The 25,712-nt window shown below is 39.2% G+C and overlaps 1 protein-coding gene across 1 annotated transcript in view; it reads left to right on the top strand.

Annotated features, from left to right (window-relative positions):
* The first annotated feature begins 667 nt into the window (after positions 1–667).
* Positions 668–25,712, top strand: part of CCDC50 (coiled-coil domain containing 50) — a 70,810-nt gene continuing 45,765 nt past the window's right edge. Inside the window, exon 1 of the mRNA XM_088025047.1 lies at positions 668–1,024. Coding sequence (XP_087881173.1) covers positions 976–1,024 — 49 coding nt within the window. The 5' untranslated portion in view covers positions 668–975. The remainder of the gene's footprint in view (positions 1,025–25,712) is intronic.

The following is a 25,712-nucleotide window of genomic DNA, read 5'->3' as shown; positions in this document are numbered from 1 at the left end:
ACAGGATGTCTATTTTTGGGAGATGAAAATGTCACAATTATAGTCCAATATGTGACATGCCATAAGAGAGATCATGTCTGGAATGTCTGAAACACGTTTTATCACCCCCCAGTACCTAACATCACATTTGGTAGACAGTCATGCGTTTTTGATGAATGAATGACTCAGTTCCCCCAGCTGGTTGTGAACGCTCTCTTCTCTAAACTGGCCCAGATATCAGCTGTTGTCTAGTTCTACTATAGGTTGTCTTAGAGGTTTTCCTGTCCATATGCTATCTTTTCCCTAATCCCGGGAGGCAAAGAATGCCTGAGACAGAGCCAGGCAACAGGAAATCTCAGCCCCGGAACCAGAGCACAGAATGTTGTAGACGCCGGTGACAATAATACCGACTATGTTCTGGGTAACCCATGTGGCCCTTTTGTTGAGGCCGTCAGGACACAAAGGCCCCACCGACAGACGTGACCCTCCGAGGCTAGGGAGGCCCGGGGGCGGGGGCACAGCGGGAGCCCCAGCCTCGGGGGCGTCGCACCGCACAAAGGAGACAGCAGGGAGGCGGCCGCGGGCGCCGATCTTCGCTCACCAGCCACTCGCAGTTGCGGTTACAGACCTGCAGCTTCCCTCCCCCTCCCCACCCAGGCCCGCCCGCCCGCCTTTCTGTCTCCTCTCTCCCTCCGTACTGGACGGCCCGGGTCCATTTCCGGGCTCCGGATACTTGGTATCGATCGGGGCCGGGGGCGCGGGAGCAGGTGGCTGCGGCGGGGTAGCTGGACCGCCAGCCTGGGGCGCCGGGACGGGTCTCCCGACGCCTTTGTCGCCAGCCCTTCCGCGGCGGCCGCTCCTCCCCCAGGTCGGCGCGCACTGCCCGCCGGACTTTGCGCCGCGTCGGGCGCTGCTGCTGCTGCGCGCGGGGCCGCGCTCGGGCCCGGCGGCGGCGGGGAAGCGGGCGGCGAGAGGCGGCCGGGACCCCGGCCCAACATGGCTGAAGTCACCATCGACCAGTCCAAGCTGCCCGGAGTCAAGGAAGGTAGGGGCCCGGGCGCGAGGCGCGAGGGGCGTGGGGCCCCTCCCCTCTCCCAGCCTGGCTCTCTCCGGGCGGGGAAGTCGTCCTTTTGGCCCCCGAGGCCCTAGCGCGGGGCCCCCCTGGTGCCCTGGCGCCCTGGTAGGGGACAGAATTGACTTGAGGTTCTACTGTGGTACCTTGGGCGAGTCATTACGTTCTGAGCCCGGTTTCTCCACTGCGAGGAAATGGGGGGAGAGAGGAGAGCACCACCCTCAGCAAGTGGTTGTGCAAATGTTCTAGCGAAGAGCAAAGTGTTGGTGAACGCTCAAAAGCTGGGTAAATCTGACTTATTTGTGTCCTTAAAAATCAAGGCCCAGCCTAGCTGGCTTGAAGGCTAGGAAGTGGGGAGGGGTTGACGTTCAGTTCCTTGTGGAGCCTTTGTTTTGAAACTTGACTCTTTCCCTCCTTCTCGCCACTTTTCCTAGCCCAGCGTCTGGCTGGCTGACTTTCCCACCTCCCTCAAGGTTTAAAAGTTTAGTCTTGGCACTGCCCAGCGTGGGCAGGCTGATGGGAAGCTGCTATAAGCATTTTCTTAGGAAAAGCAGGGGGTAAGGGGGAACAGAGGACTCACTGGTGACCTTGATTTTTAAAGGCTCTTTATACTGATGTCCTGGGAAATTATGGTTGATCAGTACTGGTCTGGTTTAGCTACTAGCAAGTAGCCTTTTGACTTCCCTTCCCTGCTCTTGGTTGACTGCTCCAAGATCGAGCATTTTTTTGTTGTTGTTGTTGAAATTTTGGGTGCTGGATCTCCTTAACCTATAGTTATCTTTGGCTCTTCTTTGGCCCCCGGAAGTGTGGAAATCCCAGAGTGCTATCCAGGCTTGCAGAGGTTGTCTTTGTTGTGAATGTCATTGTTTCATTTGAACAATGTGGCCTGGGGTGTCTTGGGAATGTGGAATTGAAAATAAGAATTTTTGCTTTCTTGGAACTGCATGTTCCATTGACAACTTGATTTGACTCTGATGGTCTTGTGGGTGTTCAGGCCGACCCCAAAATACCAAGTAAGCTTGACTGCTTTCTTTCCCAGAGTTCGAAACACTAGGGGATAGAGTAACTGGTTTTATGTAGAATTCTTAATGGGGCCAGGCTTGTCCTATTGTTCCTGAAGGGTATTAGAACTTAGACCTGAGATCTTTCAACCTTTCAGTTTCTAGCAAGGCTTTGGTGAAGATTCAGGTATTCACATGTAAATGTAGTTTTCACAGCACTGTCAAGTCTGGTGCCCCAGTGAGAGGAAGGGCAGATCTACACTTTGAAAGTCCTAGTGTGGGGCGCCTGGGTAGTTCCGTCGTTAAGCGTCTGCCTTTGGCTCAGGTCATGATCCCAGAGTCCTGGGATTGAGCCCCACATCGGGCTCCCTGTTTGGCGGGAAGCCTGCTTCTCCCTCTCCCACTCCCCCTGCTTGTGTTCCTTCTCTCGCCTTTTCTCTCTCTCTCTCTCTCTCTCTGTCAAATAAATAAAAATCTTAGAAAAAAGAAAAAAGAAAGTCCTAGTTTCTGAGATTGTCTGGTTGTACCTAGCCTTTTGGATAGGAGTTTTATGGACAGATGTCTGTATGTTGAACGTCCCTAAAGAAAAAGTGACCCTGTGTAGTGTGTAGTGCTTCCTTGTGGGTGGGTGATGAGTAGAGTGAACACTGGAGTTCAAACACAACCTTAACAGTTAAGTATTAATCATGTGGTGCTGTGATTTTACGCAGCCCCTTGTACCTGTCCCTGACCTGGAACAAACTCAAAACTCACTTCCTTTATATGCATATATACGACTCTTAGGTCTTCTGGTTTCTAACCAAGACATGAATGATGAATGATTTATTCTAGTACATTCTCAAGGGGTTCAAAAAAACACTTTCCATCTAAAAATGCAAGATGTTTCTATTCCTAAACTCTGGAATTTTTGCACATTCAAATTGGCTTTCACTTCGCATAATGTGGTGTTTGGCAGTCCAGTTTGTGTGATATGGTTAAGTGGGAAGGAAATTTGGTGTGGCTCTTTCATTAAGTTAGAATTAAATACTGACTGATTTTGAAGGTGGTCAGAAATTGTTGAGATCATTGTCTTTGCAAGCGTCTGACTTTTCTGGTTCCAAGATCCTCAAAGGAAATGATGTATTAGGCTAGGAACCTCCTAATGGTGGTGTAGTTTTTGATCTGGGAAGTATTCAAGTCTAATAAAGGGTATCTTTCTCTAATATAACTCTTAATTATGGCCCAGTAACTCCCTAACAATGCCTTTGAACCCTAATTTAAAGAGAATAAAAGTGGTGCCCATGTTTGGGTAAAACATACACATTGAGACTGTTCTTAATACTGAAACTCCAACTCAGTTTGTAAAGAAAGTTTAGTGGTAAATTGCTTAATATCCTGGCATAGATTTTTAAACTCTGTTTTTAAAAATCTGTCTCCTCCACTTCTCTTTTCAGTCTAAACTTTGGTAGATTGATACACAATTACGATTTGGGGTCATAGGGTGGATTCCAATAGAGATTAAGAATAATGCAGTGGATGTCTGTGGCTTCCCACTGCTTTTTCTTTGGGAGAGGTTGAGGGGCCCTGTGACCTTTGTTGTGAACATGTCAACAGAGGTCATGGGTAACAGCTGACGTCAGGGAATATTTTAATATTTTAAAATTTTCTTTTCTAGGTTAAAATCCAGTGCTTGCGTGCTTAGTTTTAAGGTGGTCAAAGATATTCATCATTTGAACAGACCTTTAAAAAAACCAAAGTTACAGCAGTATTTTTACCTTAGGAAATCTCTTAAAATAGGAGATAAAGGGACACATTTGAGTTCATATGTAAGTGAAAGGAATTAAGTCTAGCTAAATGTCAGCACATCATTATTTCTGGTTTAAAAGCACATTTGGAACACATGCATACTTTTTGTGATGGAAATACTGTTGCCAATGTTTAGGAATAGTCCTTTATTTCTTCTGAAACATTTGAGCTTCTACCCAACAAGATTTGAAATAATTCCAGCTATTGTTTTTTAAAGTATAACTCAAATGCATCGTGCAATTTGCGAATGTTAGACAAAGGTATAGTCAGGTTCCAACAGTATTCTGTAAGTTTCTTAGTTTAGATCTGAGCTGGGTATACATTTTTCTAAAAATGAATGCTTTTCTTCAGTTGACAGACTTAGGTTTTTGGTCAATTTTAGCTTCTTTGCTGAATTTTCTTTCTTTCTTCCTTTTTTTTTTAAAGATTTTATTTATTCGTTTGAGATACAGAGATAGAGAGAGAGAGAGAGAGAGCATGAGAAGGGGGAGAGGGAGAGGGAGAAGCAGGCTCCCCTCTGAGTCAGAAGCCTGATGTGGGGCTCCATCCCAGTACCCTGGAATCATGACCTGAGCTGAAGGCAGACATCCTACCATCTGAGCCACCCAGGTGCCCCCAAATTTTCTTTCTGACACAATAGTCCAGACCCCTCACTTTCCTTTTTTGCCCTTTCCACTTAGATTCCCATATCACTACTTAATTTGGAGTGGCTCATTTATCATCATAATATTGCCCGTTTTTCTGTGTAACAAAGTTTTGACCCTTAAAGTGTTGGTCTAAGAGCTAATGTTAGCCTGTCCATCAAAGCCATTTCTAGACCCTTTTAAACTTTTACCAACTCCTTTGTAATTTTATAGGCATTAGAGTTTTCCCATTTTTGCCATTTAGCACAATACACCAACCCTCCCATCAGTTCCCAGTGCCAGCCTTCTTTTTTCTTCTCTTACAGCAGTAAGAGATGCAGGATGTATTATGTGTATGTACTAGTCTTCAGATGGAAAGTTCCACCATATCCAGAGTTGGTTAACTGTGTGTGTGTGTGCACGTCTGAAGTCAATGCACCTAGTGATTTTTCTTGAAGTAAAAGCAGCTAGCTGTTCTGAAAGAAAATCTTTTTTCTTTTATGAAAGATAAAGTTTAATACATTTTCAGAAATATGTCTAGAAAGCACTGATTCATTTTAGGTCCAGGACACCCCAGTGACCTAATGAGGTAAATTAAATTAATGGCACAAATCCAGAATTTTAAGGGGAAAGATACAAAGTTAGGTCTGGTGTAATAAGTTAAGCAAGTTTTCCCAGAGATCTTAAGCATATCACGTGCACACTAGGCATGTAATGTGAAGGCAGTGTCTGTGAGATATATAGCATCTGGCTCCAGGGCAAACTCACTTTCTCTCTTTTTCAAAATTCTACAGCAAGTTTTTTTTGTTACTGTTTTTTAAGGAGACAGTGGCTGGATCTACTTGAGTTGGGAGATTTGTATCTTACTTATCTTTTTTTTTTTTTAAAGATTTGTTTATTATTTATTTTGAGAGAGTGAGAATGAGAGAGAGAGAGAATACATGAGAAGGGGGAGGGTCAGAGGGAGAAGCAGACCCCCCGCTGAGCAGGGAGCCTGATGCGGGACTCCATCCCAGGACTCCAGGATCATGACCTGAGCCGAAGGCAGTCGCTTAACCAACTGAGCCACCCAGGCGCCCCTGTATCTTACTTATCTTTCTTTACCCTTGTCTGGCTTCAGGTCTTTCACATAGCCAGAAAATATTCAGCACATATTTGCATATGTGAGTGAATGAATGAGTGAATGAGTGTATTATTAAATGCTCCCTGTTGGTTCAGGAATCATACCTCTGGCATAGTATATTATTATTATTATATATTAAAAATAATATTTTATATTCCTTCTCAGAGTCTCGGCAAGGGCAGGGAGAATGCCAGAATTAAATTTATAAAAAAATATATTTTTTATTTTATTTTTTTATATAAAAACTTTTAATCTTTTTTTCCTAATGTTTATTTTTCATAGGTGCATCTTAAAAATAGATTTTATCCTGTATAAATATATAAAACATAAAAAGTAAAAAAAAAAAAGCTATGCTCTTCCTTCTGTCCTTGGAGGTAATCATTATCAAGAATAAAATTTTAGTGGGCGCCTGGGTGGCTCAGTTGGTTGGGCGACTGCCTTCGGCTCAGGTCATGATCCTGGAGTCCTGGGATTGAGTCCCGCATGGGCTCCCTGCTCAGCAGGGAGTCTGCTTCTCCCTCTGACCCTCTTCCCTCTCGTGCTCTCTCTCATTCTCTCTCTCTCAAATAAATAAATAAAATCTTAAAAAAAATAAAAAAAGAATAAAATTTTAGTGAAAACACCTAACAAATGCTCTTTTGTGGTTTTGATTTTTATTTGAGTAATAGGTTTAATGCACTTATCTCACAGTTTGGAAGTTGGAAAGAATCTTAGATACATATTTAAAAAAAATGTGTGCCCCCTGTTGCGCAAGGGTAGTTACACAATAAAACATGCCCTGTGGTGCATGGACATGATCTTCACTGTAGTGGAGAGGCAGTTGTGTAGAGTTCAAGGAGTTGCTGTAAAGAACCCTCTAAATTCATACTGCACCCAAAATGTGTCTCACATAAAGGAAAAAGAAAGACTCTTCCAGTATGTTGTCATATGCAAGGATGCAATACTTTCTTGCTTGAATGAATTTTAAAAAATGGATATAGCTGTCATTTGTAAATTAAGATTTTTTTTAATAAACTTTTTAAGTCATTGAACTTTTTTTTTTTAACTAACAGGTACCTAAAGGACAACTTCTTCCATGTAAGAAGAAACTGGAAAGTTAATTGATTGTTAATCAAAGGATCTCAGAGTAGAAAGCATTAAAAACCACTAATCTAAGCCAACCTCCTCATTTTCCGGAGGAAAGTCTGAGGGCTAGGATGGGGAAGTGAGTTGTACGGAACTGCTGAGGTTAAGTAGCTAGGAATTATTAGCACATTGGGACTAGAATTAGAAACATTTAAAGCTGCAAATATTCTCTCCTTTCCTACGTTCTCCGTCCTGTCCCATTTTCTCCCTTCTCTCCCACCTTTTCCCTTCCTTTTTCTTCCTTTTCCCCCTTCTGCTCGTCATTTCTATCTTTTAAATCATTCTGTAGATACATAAGATTAATTTCTAATGTGTTTCATTAATACTCTCTTATGCTTAGAACAGTAGAATGAAAATAGTGACAACAATTTCAGAGACGTTTTGAAGTTATTTTAGGGATAATGTTTATGAATGTTAATGAGTTAATATAGGCTTTATTTTATTTTTTAATTGAAACCTTTTTTTAGGTTTTATTTTTGATTCATCAAATGAATTACTGAGTGAACTATGGGAGGTCATACTCCCGCCTCAATGCTCTATCTAAAAACAAAAAACAAAAAACAAAAAACATGCATGTCTTCTCTGCTGTATTCAGCCTGATGGGGCTCAAGTTTAAAGGCTTGGGCACTTTGAACATATAGAGAAATAAACTCAAAGAAAGCCATAGGCCGTGGTTTTTCCACAGTCTTTGTCAGGGGTATAGGAGTTTTTATTGAGATAAATGAATTTGTCTTAGTGATAAAAAGCTATGTAATATTCTGCTCATAAAGAAAGCATTTATAGATACCACAAAACTTTAGTAAACTGCTTGAAATCCTAGTTTTCTAACTACAGGAACATATTTTTAAAATGAACCACTCTGAGTCATGGGGGAAAAGCAAACCTATCATAGCTATATTTGCAGTTTCAGAAGTAGCTAGTGGAAAGTCTATTGAATTAATATTTTTAACTGATGACCCACTTAAAGGTGTCCTGTGCTTCAAAATGTAAAATTAGGATACCCTAGATCTTGAATAAGACCTGCAAAGGATAATTGGTTTATACATGCAGAAGGACTTTGGGGATTATTTAGGCCATTTATTCCCAGATGTTTGAATTTAGAAATCAGTGCAAAAGAATTCCCAGATATTACTGTTAGAAGTCATGACAAACACACACACACAACCATTTATTTTGATATCATTTCCTTTACAAAAAAAAAAAACCCACATACATTAAAGTACATATGCATATGCATATGATAGTTGGTAACCATACACTGACATAAAAACAGTGAAAAGTTTCTCATAAACCAGAACCAGTTGTAATCAGTTTTGTTTATATACCAGTATTTTTTTTTCTTTTTAGTCAAGTTCATTGACGCATAATTTATATACAGTAAAAATCCATCCTTAATTTACAGTTCTGAGTTTTGACAAATGTATAGTCTTTTAATTATTCCAACAGTCAAGATCAGTACAGTTACATAACCCCCAAACTTCTCTACCCTTTTTCTCTGCCTCCCACTAGCCATTGATTTGTTTTCTGCCACTATAGTTGTTTCCTTTGCAAAAATGTCATATCATTTGGATCATAGTAAGTACTTTTTTGAGTTTAGCTTCTTTCAGTTAGCATAATGTATCTGATACTATGTTGTATGTATTAGTAATTCTGGTTCTTTTTATTGTTGAGTTCCAGGGTTTGGCTGTACCACAGTTTGCTTATCTGTTCACTTGTTGAAAAACATTTGGGTTGTTTTCACTTAGGGTGGTTATAAAGTCCCTGTAAACATTTGCATATAGAGTTTTTTTTAGTGAAAGAAAATTTTCATTTCTTTTCGGTAAGCACCTATGGTAGAATTGCTGGGTCATAGGGTGAATGTATGTTTAGCTTTGTAAGATACTGTCAAACTGTTTTTTGAAGTGGCTGTACCATTTTGCATTCCCACCAGCAATGTGTGTGAGCTCCAATTGCTATCCTTGCCTAGAGTTTGCATTGTCAGGGTGTTTTTTTGTTGTTGTTGTTTTTTTTAACTTTTAACTATTTTATTAGATGTGTAATAACACACGTGGCTTTAGTCTGCATTTTTCTAATGACTAATGATGTTAAGCCTCTTATCTTATGCTTATTTACCATTCTTATATATTTGTTTAAGTGTGTGTTCTAAGCTTTTGGCCCCTTTTTAAAAAAAATAGTTTTCTTTTTATTGCGTTTTGAGAGTTCCTTATATGTATTGTGGAGTCAGGTCTTATATCAGATATATATTTTGCAGATATCAATGGTTTTTAAACCTTGGTGCAACATTAGACTGTTCATGTTGGGAGCTTTACTATAAACACATTCCTGGCCTTACTAGATACCAGCTAAATCTCTTGGATATAGTCCCAGGAGTTTGTAGTTTTTATACACCTAATATATACTTGGACTTACACAATGGACATTTGCAATATACTGACGGAAAATACTGTGGTCACCCTAGTGCAGGAATCCTCCCTACTCTAATTTCTCAAGCTTCTGCAGTGGCACCTCATTTCTCTGTTAGTGTTCAAGAATGAGCAGCATTTTTTTCCCTCTCTAGTAATTGAAATTTGTTCCTCTAAGGTAGGGGTCTGCACACTATGGACCATGGACCAATGCAGCCTACCCACCACTTGTTTTCTTATAGCAGGTGAGCTGAGAATGGGTTTTATATTTTTTAATGATTGAAAAAAAAAGAGGAAGAAAGATTGGTGACATATGAACATGCTATGAAATTCATATATCAGTTTCTATAAGTAAAGTCTTATCGGAACAAAACCGTGCTCGTTGTTTACCTATTGCCTGTGGCTGCGTTCACGCTACGAAGGTGGAGATGAATAATTGTGGCAGGGACCATATGACCAGGAAAGCTTAAAATTTTTATTATCTGGTACATTATAGTAACAAATAGTGGGGTTTTTTTGGACCATTTTTGATGAAACTTAAAAAAAACTTCCTGATTTAACTTTTTTTGATACTTATCACCATGAGCATCAATTATAACTTTTCTTTAATATGTCGGTGTTGTTGGGGACTATTGCTGATTGAACTCTTATGATAGTGTATTTTATATTTGTAGTGACTTAAAAATATAGACATACCTGATTTTTTCTTTTGAGGAAGAAAAAATTTACACTCCATATATATTTCTAGGTACTTCAAAATTGATTCTCTAGATGGAAGCCATGTGTAAAATAAGACTATGTCATATGCCAGCTCTGAGTAAGGGTCTGTGGGCTTTCATGAGTGAAGTGCATGAATAAACAGATTGAACTTTTTAAAAAGTTTGCTTATGACTTTTGGCTTATTGCTTATCACTGGCTCTCTTCAAAATGTATTACTGACTTTGCATGAAGGAAGTGTTACTTCATCTTCTTAGAAACTTCTGTCAGAAGTACCTGGGTTGATTTACCACTCAGCTTCGAAGGCTTAGTGTATAATGATTGTTTCCAGTCTCAACACAGTTCCTTAATGACCAAAGACCAGGGGAGTCTCCACTGGACTTTTTTGGCTTTTATTTTTCTAATGAGTCATAAAGGATGAGTCACTTTCCATTAACTTTACTTCAGGACTTTTAACTGCATTTGGAAAAGTGTGAGTGGTTTATAAGGGTATCTTTCCCTCTTCACTGCCTCCCAATCAACAACATTTGTTTTTGTCTTTTTTTTTTAATGACCATATAGAGGAGTCCATGATTTACTTTATTGTATTAATTACAGTAATATTTTAGTAGCACTTTTCTATCAAATGCTTTAAAATGTTAGTTTTTTTCTTTCATATTATGAAGGTCTGTAAAATATAGAATGTTAGGGTTGACAAATACTGTCCAAAGTCTTTATTGCCTAGATGGGAAACCTGAAGTAGAGAAAGAAGAGACTTGATTAAAGATGATTGTCGCCCCATCTGCACTTCTTGAGCTTGGTCTAACATCTGGGCCAATAGCTGATTGGAAAGAACTGCCCATTCTCAGTGTCTGTATTTACAGATCACTTTCTGGCTTTGCCTACAAAAGGTCCCTTATCCTATCAGTGATCGCTAGATTTTAACTTGACATGTCTGCTTCTCTTGTTTTCCCAGGTTTCCATGGTCAGACCTTATTATTTCAAATTGGGCTTTAGTGGACCCACAAAGCATTTCTTTTCTTTTTATAGTTACCCCATTAGAGGTTCACAGAGCCAGTCTTCATAAGGTCATTTTGGCTGTGTGTGTATGTTGGAGAGGAGAAACTAGAGATTTAGAAAATGGTTGGGGAGCCATGGGTAGACCCCAGTTTACTGTGCTTTTAACATCCCTGAAGTCCAGGAACTTGGTGTCAGTGACTCTCAAGCTCCCCACACTAGGATAACTACTAGGCTTAAAGACAGGGTCGCCAAAGAATTTATAGGCCAAACCTAGACACTGTGAGTAAAAAGGATGATTCTAATAATTTCACCAGAGTAGATGGATACTGGTAATCACACAACTAAAGGAGACATTGCTGAAATACCATGGGCAGTTGGGTGTGATGACTGAATGAGGTCCTCTTCTGGGTATGTGAAGTTTTCATTGGCACTTAAAACCCGAAGGGTACCTTTCTATCATAGATTGTCTTGAGGTTCTTTTTTTTTTTTTTTTTTAAGATTTTGTTTGTTTATTTGAGAGAGAGAGAATGAGAGATAGAGAGCACGAGAGGGAAGAGGTCAGAGGGAGAAGCAGACTCCAGGACCATGACCTGAGCCGAAGGCAGTCGCTTAACCAACTGAGCCACCAAGGTGCCCCTGTCTTGAGGTTCTAAAATTGTTTTGTTTCATAATTGATTACTATGTAAAACATGAAAACTTATTCTTTAGATTGTAGAATAGAAATCATTAGGGTGTCATTCAGCTATTCATTATTTGGGTTGATCAAAATTTTATTTTTTTTAGTTTTCTTTCTGTTCCCCATTTATGGGTTCTCTCCATATATTCCCCCCAAAATGTAGAGAATAGATGTTGAAAAGATTTGTGCCAATTAAAGGGAGGTAAGAAATGCAGACATTTCTGATTCCTTTACTTGGCAATATGTAATATGCCTATCATTTTTTTATTTTTAAATATAAAAGAAGGGTACCTTTTTACTCTGCCAACCATCTTTTTAGTAATTGAGCTTTTCCTAGAATTATTTTACAGTATTTGCTCTAGTTTACTGATACGTTAAATAATTCATCCCAATTGAAATCAGGTATAAAATTTAACTTCAGCAGACTGACTTCTTTCTAAAAGGAAATACCTTGAACCTAGACTTGTAAGACCTGGTTTCACATTTTCTATTTACCACCTGTTAGGTGTAAGAACTCATAGATAACACGCAGTATCTCTAAGCTTTAGTTTCCTTAGCTGTTTATTGGAGATAATATTTACTGTGCCTAATACATGGGTTTGTGATGACAGTTAACTGAAGAAATGGATATGAAAACTTTCCGTAAAAATGTAGTGGTATATAATCAAGCTCTTGATGACATTACTGTTCAAATTGCCCTGTAATACTTTTGACTTTTTCACTTCCAGATTTGTTCCTGTGAGCCCTGTTGCTCTACCTGGAGTTTCCTTCTCCACTATCCAAATTCGGCCTGTTTGTACACCCTCCCACCCCCACCAGGTCTCGCTCAAGTGCTCATTTTCAAAGTCTGCCCTGCCCTGTTTCTTCTTTTCTGTGATTTCTTCAACCCACTTTGAGCTACTTATTTCCTAAAGCAATATGATCATTCTCTGTATTAATTTACTCTTTCTCTCTCAACATGAGACTGGCAGCTGACTGATTTCAGTATTTTTTTGGGATCCTTACATATAGGAGCTACTCCAGAAAACTTGTCAGACTACCTGACAGCTTGTGCTCGGTGGGCAGACTGACCTGAGCTAACTGAACTGATGACACTGGATTAAGAGCTATGATCATTTGCATGAATTCACAGGGGTAGGAATAGAAGACTAGGAACAAGTCGCTTTTACTTTTTGTTGTATTTTTTTTCCATTTCTCAAATTTCTTTAAGATGTTGATTGGTATTGAGGTTAAATCAAGGCCTGAAAACACACAGTAATTTCCTTTGCAGACAGTGAGCTTACTTGTTTATGAATTGACTTTAGTTATGTAAAACAATGCTAATGTGTGCATATTTTCCAGGAACGTTATATGGTATCATTTTGTCACTGTTACTAGAGAACCCAGTTAAGTTTCTTAGATGGTGTTGGGTTCCATTCAGAATTTTTATGTTTACTATTTTCTCTCAGGTTTATTTTGACATAAAGGGAGCAACGTTCTTATAAAGCTTAACTAAACAGATCAAGCATAACATGTATTTTTAAAGTTCTTGATTATAAGGGGGGATAATTGTGAAGAATCTGAAAGTTTTGGATTGGAGACTAAGGAGATGGATGTACATATTGCAAACTTTGAGTGATTTATGATCAAAAGAAGGTGGGAAGGCATGAGCAAGAGCTCAAGAGTTTTTGCTTTGAGCATGAATATGTCCAATTGTACTTAATTTGGAATGGTTTTCTAACTTAGGGCACACTGTTTAGTCTCTTTCAGCTTCGTATGATGTATTAGGAGTTAACACTGCTTTCAAAACAGGCAGTGCTGTAAAAAATAAATTTATATTTGTAGGCAGCTATTATTTTAATTTTTAAAAAAAACGGCCAAAATAATTTTGACTCCTTTAAAAAACAGTGAAGCAAGTAAATCCTGTAGAACAGAAAGGATTTGGACAACTTGTCTTCCTGTTCACAGATGCAGCTGCCCCTGAGTTTCTTTCATTTCCTCTACAGGGGAATTACGTGATAACCAAGTATACCGTAGAATGTACTGAAGCCAGTTTCAGTAGCATTGCAGAGAGAAATCCAAGGCATTTTAACACATTCCACTTGAACTTAAAACATTTGGTGATCTCTGAGAAGCATTCTGAATATGGAGGGTGCGCACTTTCCCAGGCTGTACTCTGATCATCTGGCCCCACATAAGCCTTTTAGTTAATGACACAGTTCATATTTATATTCATTGAACACTAAATGACTGATAACATGGTCTCCTTTTACGAAGAAAGCAGTATTTGGTGCAGGAGAAAGCACAACAGTTATTCTGTAGGGTAGTCTTTTATATAGGCTGTGATGATCACATTTTTGATGATATGCTTGTGTCCAAGAGACAAGTGTGTATCACTTACTCTGAATCAAGTACATTTCATGCAACCCTGTGTCTAAGTTGGATGACTTTTTTTTTTTTTAAGATTTTATTTGAGAGAGAGCAAGCATGAGAGAGAGAGAGAGAGAGAGGACGAGTTGGTAGGGGAAAGGGCAGAGGGAGAAGCAGGTTCCCTGCCGAGCAGGGAGCCCGTCCTGGGGCTTGATCCCAGGACCCTAGGATCATGTCCTGAGCTGAAGGCAGATGCTTAATGGACTGAGCCACGCAGGTGCCCCAAAGTTGGATGAATTCTTAATTTGGACTATTTCCTTACAGCACAGGACATTGAGGTTCTGATTTGGAAAGTGACTTGTCAGAGGTCACTTGGTGAGCTGCCGACAGAAGCAGAACTAAAATTCTGTCAGAATTTTAGCAGAACTAAAATTCTGGAACTAAGAACAAGGCTCCTTTGTACTTGTGTGTTCCTTATATGCTGTAGTAAAGCCATGTTTCTATACATTGGGCAAGAAATATCTATATTTCTTATAGTAAAGATACCAAGATGTCATGTGGATTTGGCAGAAAGCCTTCACTAGAGCAACTCAAAGAACAGAAATTAGGAAAATCCATCTAGTTTTAGGCATGCACTGTTTTTAATTTACATGTTAGTGTGTTTATATTTTGACCAGTTATACCTCTACTCATACCCTCCTGTCATTCCTGATGTTGATTAAACTATTAATTACATGACTTTTGTATATAATTCTACTTTGCTTTCTAACTCGATATTCAATTGAAAAAAGAAGTTTGAAGTGATGGAGCTTATTAAACATTTTATACATACTGATTTTCCTTTGACTCAGGCCCACAATATGTGTAGGAAACATTCTCCTTCAGTTGGACATAGGTTAGAAAGAGCTATAGAAATGTAGTAAGCTGTTGATTACAGTTTAATTCTTTGCCAGAAAACATTTCTACACATCGTAAGACAAAGCAATGATTGCATATTCTATTATAGATTCTATGCTAGACAAGTGACTAGATCTGTGTTAATCAGTGACTTAGTTAAGGGACCTGACTGGAAGAAATACTTAATGGGACATAACTATGGGACCTAAGAATTCCTTAATTCTGATGCTGCCAATAATAATAGATTCCATTTATTGAGTTTCCTTTTATTGAGTGACAGATGTATTCCTTGGCCCCTCACTTACCTAATTTAGTTCTCAAAACATTTATTCTCATTTTACAAAGGAGGAACCTGAGGCTCAAAGAGATTAAATAACTTGCCAAGGGTCTTACAGCCATTAGGTAAGCAATATTTTAATCCTGATCTGTACAACTCCAAAGTTTGTTTTGTTTTGTTTTCCTCTGAAATACTCTTCAACAGTAGGAAAAATCCAAAACAGAATAATGTTGCCACTTTATATACTCTTTATTTTTGTATTATTGAAGAAATCTCAGTTTTCTTATTGGAATTTACCTCTATGCTTCAGGTTTTGCTTCTTTCTTCCCATAGTAGTAGCTGTGTTTCCAGATTTCTTTAGGAATAGGGAACCATTAAAAGTGCACATCTAACTTTTAAGTACCACTAAAGTGAATACAAATTTTTCTCAATAAAATAATAATAATAATAATAATAATAGGGCCTCCTAGGTGGCGTAGTTGGTTAAGTGTCGGACTCTTGATTTTGGCGCAAGTTGGGATCTCAGGGTCTTGACATCAAGCCCTGCATCAGGCTCTGTGCTCAGTGTGGAATCTGCTTGAGATTCTTTCTCCCTCTCCCACTCCCGCTTATGCGCACATGTTCTCTCTAAAATAAATAAGTAAATCTTTACAAAATAAAATAAAATATCCCCTCTGATGAACTACACAGAGAGCCAAAGTGGTTGACAGAATCACTTTTTTTTTTTTTTTAGGATTTTATTTATTTATTTGACACAGAGAGAGAGAGAGCACACAAGCAGGGGGAGCAGCAGGCAGAGGGAGAAGCAGGCTCCCTGCTGATCAGGGAGCGCGACGCGGGGCTCGATTCCAGGACCCCGGGATCATGACCTGAGTCGAAGGCAGGTGCTTAACTGACTAAGCCACCCAGGCACCCCGACAGAATCACTTTTTAAACTCTTGGCACAACTCCCTGTTATCAGGGTAGGGATTTTCTAGGTGTGCTTTGAAATACAGGCCAACTTCTTTCAGTTTATTGTTGGGTTGCTTCCTTCTGTTTAGATGGAATTTCTAGGAAATCTGACTTAAATGTAAGCCTACTTGTACTGTAATTAGGAAGATAAATCTCTTGATCTTCTGGGGAGGCATTTCCCTAAATTCTAAGAATGTACCCGTGATCTCAAGATATCTTGTAGAAAAACACATTTCTGGTCAGTAAACATGACCAATTATTGAGCATATGGCAGCATGTCAGAGTAAAATTCCAAAAATCTCAAGATTTACCCATTTGTTTTTTGTTCATACTTTTAGATTTATATGATCTAAGATTACTAGAATTGTGTGTAGAGTTCTGACAAATGGTTACCAGAGTGGAACTGTGAGTAGTACAGTTTGCTTTATGGGAGCAAGATTCTAAGAGGATCTTTTTACCATGCCTACTTACCCATGACTGATATTTGAAACAGAATTTTGGGACAGGTGGGGGGATTTTGAGTATTACTCTTGATTTTTTAAAAAAATTTATTTTTTTTTAGAGAGAGAGAGTGTGAGAGGGGAGAGGGGCAGTGGGAGACGGAGAGAATTTGAAGCTGACTCCATGCTGAGCAGAGCCCTACTCGGGGCTTGATCTCATGATCTGAGATCCTGACCTGAGCCGAAATCAAGAGTCAGATGGTTAACCAACTGAGCTACCCAGGCGCCCCTTACTCTTGATTTTTTGAAATTGAAATGTGTTTACTAATCCTAATAGGAAAGAAAGTGCTAGCTAAAGTATCTCCTTGCAGAAGAGAAGTTCAAAGTGGAAATATCTGACTCAGGGTAAATAGAATTTGCAGTAGCTAGTACTTAAGGAAACTCTCTTGTCATATGAAGCCAATAAGCCAAAATGGTTTTCTTTTCTTGGTGTAAACTTGTACTTAAGTTGGGTTGGATGTGATCTTTTGGGTTTTAATGGGCATGACTGGGTTTATCCTACAGGGGTTTAAGGAGATGGGTGGCTTTTCTTTCTAGGCTAAGGCAAACAGAAACCAAAACCATTTGAGGGCTGCCAAACCATTTGAGGGCTTGTTTAAATGCCAGGAAAAGTGCCATTCAAATAGTGGAACAACAGAAGGTTGGAGTTTCTTTAGGGATACATGGAATAAAAATAAAAGCAATAAATTCTTACAATCTGGATATTCTTAGTGGAAAACTGCTTTGAAAAAAAAAATCTACTGCTTATTTAAGGTATTTAAGTATTTTGGGTATTTTGAGGACTGCTTGTGGTTATCAAGGGTCTATTGTTTTCTACATAGAAAGTCTGACTATCTCCATCAGAATAATTTGTGAATACTTTTTTTTTTGAAGATTTATTTATTTATTTGACAGAGAGAGACACAGTGAGAGAGGGAACACAAGCAGGGGGAGTGGGAGAGGGAGAAGCACGCTTCCCGAGGAGCAGGTAGCCTGATGTGGGGCTCGATCCCAGGACCCTGGGATCACGACCTGAGCTGAAGGCAGACACTTAAGCGACTGAGCCACTCAGCCTCCCCAATACTTTTTTTTTTTTAATGTACAAATTTCCTGCAGTGCTCAAGTACTTATAGTGGTTGCTTTCACTCCCGTATTTCAGGTGAGCAAATGTAAGTTATATTAATTTGTTCAAGATTATTCATCTACTGAGTGTTAGGGCCAGGACTGCAATCAGAGTAAGAGTACTTAGTTACACTGTACTGCATCCTTATGCAGTGAGTATTCACTGAATACAAGTGTTCTGTGTAGTGTATTGCAGAAAACACTGTGTAAAGAGTTTCATCATTTTCTTTTTTTTTTTTTAAGATTTTATTTATTTATTTGAGAGAGAGAAAGACAGTGAGAGAGGGAACACAAGCAGGGGGAGTGGGAGAGGGAGAAGCAGGCTTCCCGCTGAGCAGGGAGCCTGATGCGGGGCTCAATCCCAGGACCCCGGGATCATGACCCAAGCTGAAGGCAGCCGCTTAACAACTAAGCCACCCAGGCACCCCATCATTTTCTAAATATAATTTTTTTAAAAGATTTTATTTATTTGAGGTGGGGGGTGGGGGGAGGAACAGAGAGGGAGGGAAAGGGCAAGCCGACTCCAAGCTGAACAGAGCCCAGTTCGCTGCTGGATCCCAGGACACTGATATCATGACCTGAGCCAAAACCAACAGTCTGAAGCTTAATGGACTGAGCCACCCAGGTGTCCCTCTAAGTGTAATTTTGATAGTCATCTTTTTATGTTCAATTAGGAAATTTTAAATCCATTTAAAAATAAACAAATCATTTTAAAGCAGGAGTGATTTCTTTTAAATCATTTTTGTGATATTAAAAGTAATTAACTTATTTAGCTGCTGTGTAAATTCATATATTTCTGAATTGTTCTGAAGTGGAGCATCCACTGAAAAGTAATTGTTCTTTAAGGAGTGCACCAAAGACCGTAAACTTAGGAGAATCTTCTCGACCTTTTATCAGTTTAATTTTCAAGGTCATTTGAGGTTCACAAATGTACATTTGCTAATTAGAATGCAGAGTTCTTCAGTAAGTGGTTAAGTAAGTATTAGTGTTCCAGTGGGTTTATTCAGTAGCCCACCAGTTAGGTGTATTTCCCAGAATTGAACTCCTTTAACTGTATTAAAAATCTGTTCACTTTCCTAAGTGGAGATTTGCTCACTTTGTTCCTGTGATATAAATCTGCAGAGTAGTTGTTTGATAAATGTAGAACAACTTTTGATTTTTTTCACTCTGCTGAAGTTAGCAAAGTTACCATCATTTTATAGTTGAAGAAAAAGGAATAGGAGAAATACCTTACAAGAATTTTGAAGATAAATCAGTGGCTAACACAAAACCAATAATATATTCAAAACCCTTGGTTGCCCATACTGTAAAGTGAGTTACATATGTTGGTTAAAATATAAGTGCCTATGCACATGTGTTGAACACATACCACGAATGATTAAAATGGCTTTGAATGCTACTGAGTGGTTCAGTTGTTTAAGTTGGCAATAACCGATCTATCACACTGTGATTATTTTTTATTTTTTTTAAAGATTTTATTTATTTTTTGACAGAGAGAGACACAGCGAGAGAGAGAACACAAGCAGGGGGAGTGGGAGAGGGAGAAGCAGGCTTCCCGCGGAGCAGGGAGCCCGATGTGGGGCTCGATCCCAGGACCCCGGGGTCATGACCTGAGTCGAAGGCAGATGCTTAACTACTGAGCCACCCAGGCGCCCCCACGCTGTGATTATTTTTTAGAGCAGTGCTGTCCAATAGAGCTTCTGTGATGATGGAAATGTTCTGTATTCCACAGTGTCCAAAATGGTAGGCATCATCCCCACGTAGTTATTTAGCACTGAAAATGTGGCTAGTGAGACTGAGGAACTGAATTTTTAAAATTAATTTTAGTTAATTTGAAGAAATAGCTACATGTGAGTAGTGGCTACCATATACAGTGTGGGGAGAAGATTGTGACCCTAGTAGATAGAATAATGATGGATCAATAGAACATTCAGATTTGGTCTAGTTTAAGGAAATCTTTTCTAACATCTGTTCCGACGTTGGATGATGTAGATGTACATCATACGGGATTTTGAAGGGAGCTCACTCATGATCACTTGGTGAGAATGCAAGGACAGAGCCCAAGCACCAGTTTGTTGGGAAGGCAGACCAAGTGACCTCTAGGTTGAGGTCCTTTCGAGATGATGGGATGCTTCTTGAGAAGAAAGGAAGCTCAGTTTCGGTGATTTTTGTTAGTATCTAGATCTGCTTTTTCTAAAAATAGACAAGGTCTGAGTGGTAACTTTTCTTGAGTAGCTTTTTTTGTTACTGCCAACACAAAAAAGTTTGGCTTCAGAGTACCGATCCATAAAGTTGATGCCTGCAAACACAGGAAGCTTGTGAGGTTGTTTGTGTTTGTGGGTATTTTTTATCCTTTATGATAACTTGAGTCAGGTATTTCCTTATGGGAAGTCTTACCTGACAGTTCTACCAGGATGGGTAAATACTGCTCTGTTTCTACCCTGCTACCTTCCCTCCCCCCACTTTCTCACTTTTCCTCTCACCCTCAATCTTTTGCTCTGTCAGATGGAAATTTCTGACTCAGGCATTTTCACTTTTCCAATAAGTTACCCAGTTACTCTGTGGTCTCTGATAATGATGTAGATGGTTTGTGATATTAAAGTAGTACTTCTGATTTGAGGACTTACATTATCTCAGCATTTTCAAAACCCACTTGCCTGCAATCTAGTGTGTCTGTGGTTAACTATAATATATCCACTTGCCAAACAAGTGGTTTGGGTTACTGGGGTTTTCATTTAACTTGGAATTTAGGGGATTAGAAAAAAACACAAAATTTAGGAACTGATTTTAATAAATTGCATCAGAGGGAAATGTTGGGATTAAATCAATTGTTTTGCTTTTTAAAAATGTCTCTTTACTGTGCTTAGTCTTGTGCTTTTGTTGAAGGGGTGTGTGTGTGTGTCTAGGCACACATTTAAAACTCATGCTTGAACTGTTGATGATGTCCATTATATAATTTAGTGCTTCCTATTTAAGTTCTAGCATTATAACAATTTAGTTTCGTGCTTGCTGCTAGTAAAACATTTTTTTTTTTTAAGGTTTTATTTATTTGTCAGGGAGGGAGAGAGCACGAGGAGGGAGAGTGGCAGGCAGAGAAAGAAGCAGCCTCCCCGGGAGCAGGGAGCCTGATGCGGGACTCAATCCTGGGACCCTGGGAATCATGACCAGAGCTGAAGGCAGACACTTAAACGACTGAGCCACCCAGGCATCCCAAAACATTTATATTCAGTGAATAACTGGTGTTCGTTCTTTTTTAGACAATAAAAACGGAGCAACTTTCATATTTCCCTGCTTTCTGTGGTTCTCAGGAAGATCAGATACAAATTGGGGGCCTTATGTAGACTTTATATTTGCTAGCATACTTTTTTCCTTAACAATAACAAAAATAAACCTTTGATTCTGTAACCTTAAGGAAACAGTATAATTAAACTGAATCAAGAAAACATTGCTAGTGCAACTCATTTTTTCCTAGTAAATATTTGTTTCATTGTTTAGATGTGAAAATTAGATTAAAAACATTTTATTATAAAATATTATTAAAAGGATTATAAATAATAAGACTACCCTTCATGGTAGATAAATTGGAGAATATAGAAATGCTTAAAAAGGAAAATGAGTGACATTGTAATTCTATAGTACATTATCAGCGTTAGGATTTTAGTGTTTATCCTTCCTAATATTTTATGACGTTGAAAAGTCAGTTAATGTCACCTATAGTCAGAAAGGCTCACAAGATCAGCCCATATAATGGAGAGTACCTTTACTTGTGCCTAGTTCATATAAGTCACATGGATAGTCATCTGTCTATAGGGTATATAAAACAACAGATTTCAGAGTGCCATTGTTTATACAAAACACCCCCATCTACCCAAGGCTGGAAATAGGATCAGTGGATAATCTCTATAGATTGGCAGTTTTTATCTTCCTGAAGACCGTTTTACTTATAGTTATTTACAGGGGGACTGTGTTGAAAGGAAATGGGCTTCCTGGGGCTGAAACATTTAAGAGGATGGTTATTTGGACAGGATAAGGGTAGACTTGACAACTGTTAAAGCTCTTTCTGATAATCAGTTTCTATAATTTTAAGAAAGTGATGAATCAACACATTTTTATGACCAGTGTTTGAAGTTTAGAAATATTTGAAGAAACTAGGAAGCCTGGCCTGTCATCCAAGGCCTTTATTATTCTTAGAGATATTCATAGGAGATTAAGATTCTTGATACTCTAAGACAGTTTGGTGCTCTCACTAAAGCAGTGGCTTTAGCAGACCAGGTGTTTGGTAAACTTTGCAGAGATCCTGAGTTACACTATTCTGGTCCTTGTAGAGCTTTTTATGAAAAGGGTAGCTTTCTATCTTTAATGTTTGTGGCAGGATAATTCACCTGGAAGATGTTTTTCTGTTACAAAGATCCCCTGACTTTTTTGTTGTTGTTGTTTCTTCCAACCTTGACCTGTTTTCATTTACCTTAATTTACTAACACTTTCTAATTTTCAGGACTGTTTGGCAGCCTGCTACTGTAGAGTATTTCTGAAGACATGAGGAACTTTTTCTCAAGTGATTCAGGACACTAGCTCCAAGATTCTGAAAATTCCTATCAGCACCTTAGTACAGATTGCATTCTCTGCTTCAAAATGCCATGTACATCCTATACATCCTTTTGGGTTATTTAGCTTAACACATATCCTCCTGTGTAGACACACTTTTCGTAGTCTGGGGGTCTCATCTTAGAAATAACACTTAACTTGTGTGATCCTTGGCATTGTTATTCCAACTCTCAGAGCCATCATTTCTTAATTAATTGCATTATGCATTTAATTGTGGTCTAAAGGGACCAAGAATTGACCATCTGTCTGAATGTACTACCTTTCTAGATATTCTAGGATTCTATCAGCTTCTATCCATTATAATACATATATCTGTAATTTGGGTGATGGAAGCAAAAACCCTTTACTGTTATTTTATTTTTAAGATTTATTTATTTATTTTAGAGAGAGAGCGAGCAAGAAAAAGGGCAAAGGGAGAGGGAGAGAAGCAGACTCTCCGCTGAGTGGAGAGCCTGACACGAGCTTGATTTCATGACCCCTGAGATCATGACCTGAGCCGAAATCAAGAGTGGGACACTTAACTGAGCCACCCATGCAGCGCTCCCCCCCCCCGCCCCTTTACTGTCATTTTAAGTAATGTAGGTAGACATGCAACTCCTCAGCCTTTTTTCAGGTGAGCTGGAAGGTGAGGATGGCTCATATCTGCAAAAAATGCAATATTTAATTGTACATCACGTTATTTATATTAGTCATCTTTTTTCTTAGGAGCCCTCATTTCCACAAGTATTTATTTGAAAATCATTATCTCAGGCATTGTGATAAATGTTAGAGAGAAAATGACCCATAATATTTTTCCTGCCTTGCAGGATCTTGAATGTATGCTGGGGAAACAGATAGGTAAAGGTAATTATAATATGATTAGTGTTATAGTACTATATTTACTATATGCTGTGAAATCACCAGGGGGAAGGAAAAAAGCATAGGTGAATCTGCTGGGTGTGTGAGAGTCAGTTGTGATGGTTTGGGTTTTATTCTATACAATTGAATAAATAGAGAAATGACATTTGAATGAGGGTTTTGAAAGTTGATTATGAATTTTTTAGACAGTGGAGGGGTGCCTCAGGCAGACACTCATACAATCTGTGTTATGGTGACTAAGCTTCCTTCAGACTTGCAAGACTCTCCTGTTCTCTGTGTTCCACACCCACACCAACCAACCAAAACATAAACCAAAACCAATAACCATAAAAATCCCCAAACAGTTGAAACATTGGTTAATAGTACTTGACTCAATCATTTGTACAAAATTTGGGTGAAAGTCTGTCTTTCATAAAGGAATTACAGAAATCTGTGTGCACTTTGCAGGTATTTTAGTAAGGGGGGCAGGTATACTAAGGGTAACTATTACAGAAAAGTGGGTCTGACTTAATTCTATCATGGGTCTCTTCTCAGAAGGATCCTGTATCTTCCAGACAGAGGGGATAGCCATAGTATATGGGATAGAAGAGGAGATTTGGAGACTTGATCAGAAAAGTAGTCCTGCCATTGGTGACTTTGACTAGGAACGAAGTAAATGAGGACAGAACACAATGTCATTTACCAGTTTTTCATCAGCCAGAATTAGGTGCCACTCTCCTCCTTCTGTCATACGGTACTTGGATTTTGTTAATTTCAACAGGATGGACATCTAGGACACTAAAAGTCAGAAGGATCAAAGGTTTCAGTTACCCTTTATTCGCTAGTAAATTAATTGCTCAAACATCACTGAGATCTTATTCTCATTGTTTCAACCTTCTGCCTGAAAGGGAAGTTCAGTTGTCAGAGTGGTCAGTGACTCAAAGCTATGTCTGCTATTTTGGGACTCATTATTGGGGCAGATGGTTAAGAGAGTGTCCACAGTCTGCAGCTGGGCATCCCTAAGAAGCTCCCAGGCTGGTGGTGGTACTGGGGGTAGGGGTTCATTTTGGTGTTGGTATCAGTGGTGGTGATATTGGTATACTCTTAGTCCCTATGTATGTAAACTTTGTTGGGGATGAAAATGTCATTAGGGTGATAGCTGTTTACAATTTCTCCTGCATCCCATTTCTCTTCTACTCAGGCAATTTTATTAGAGCTTTAAATAAAGAAAAGAGACTCTTCTTTAATAAATTAGGGAGACATTCCTTTTGTAGGGCAACAAACAAAGGCATAAGGATTTACATGTGTTATTTCTTCATTCAAATTGTCTTCAGCATCTCTTGGACACATTAGTCTGAAATTCATTAATACTGTTTTTGCAAAGGGAGGGAAGCTCATTGATGTTGGATGGAGAGTGGGGGACGTGGGGGGAGATGGTTAGATTCCAAAGGGAGATTTTCCTCAGAATTTCCCATCGTACTCACAGCTGAGGGATTTTCTTGTAGATCACCCATGAAACACTGCAAATGAACTTTTTATTGCCCTTGTTTTTCAGAAGTGAACACAGACTGATTGCTCCAGACTTATTCTTGGGAGATAGATAGACAAAATAAATGAGGTCCCATTTTTTTTAGGAGACTCTCTGAGGTCCCATTTTTATTGCTCTATTTGGGGACCTAGAATCCACCTTCTGAGCACATGTACCAGCCTTACCTAAATTCTTTTGTATCTGCTATTTCAGAGAACCGAATGCAGATTTGTCTTATTTACTATTACTCTTTTCTGACATAATGAATTATAGACTCATTACTTCCTCCAGGAGTTCTTTGAGCAGAAATATTTGGGGTCAGAAGAACTTGGTTTGGTTTCCAATTCGTTTGTTTATTTGGGGGTTGGGCTATCTTGGTCAAGTCACTTTATTTCTCTGAGCCTTCGTTTCCTCATAAATAAAATGAGAATATTGATGAAACCTTTACCTTCAGGTGGTTAGGAGGAATAAATATGAAAGTGCATTGTCATCAACAAAGTGCTTCATCAGCATCAGCTGCGGCAGCCTGTCATTACCAAACTTTTCAAGACAAAATGTGTGTCTGGGATATCATCCTCAATCATAGAGGCTGTTTTCATGTGTACAGAACAAAGGAAAGCAAGTATCATCCCTGCTCTCAGTGTAATGAGTATGTATTTCATCTGCTGCTAACAGCATTTACGCAAAAATAGAATAATTCACAAGCTACCAGAACATAAAAGGCAATACAGACACATTGAAAGAAATAGTTTCTAGGGAATGTATTATTAATCCAGGCATTTGTATGTGGGTGGAAGCTTGTAAAGATTGACTCGTTAGAATTGTATTTTCAGGAAGTTTTGGGATGTGGGTAAAAGGACAGAAGGGGAATGACTTCTTCACTGTTTTTTTTGGTTAGTAAGAGTTAATTGGTCTCGGGCGCCTGGGTGGCTCAGTCGTTAAGCGTCTGCCTTTGGCTCAGGTCATGATCCCAGTGTCCTGGGATCGAGCCCTGCATCGGGCTCCCTGCTCCATGGGAAGCCTGCTTCTCCCTCTCCCACTCCCCCTGCTTGTATTCCCTCTCTCTCTTTGTCTCTCTCTGTCAAATAAATAAATTAAATCTTTAAAAAAAAGAAGAGTTAATTGGTCTCTCCACTGAGAATGCCTACCCCTTTTGCCCTTATAA

This window comes from Eumetopias jubatus, unplaced genomic scaffold (assembly GCF_037043125.1).
Source record: "Eumetopias jubatus isolate StellerSeaLion01/CBP00866 unplaced genomic scaffold, mEumJub1_p1.0 scaffold_1, whole genome shotgun sequence".
Classification (NCBI taxonomy): Eukaryota; Metazoa; Chordata; class Mammalia; order Carnivora; family Otariidae; genus Eumetopias; species Eumetopias jubatus.
Note: the sequence above shows the minus strand (reverse complement) of the source record. Positions and strands in the feature narration are given on the sequence as shown.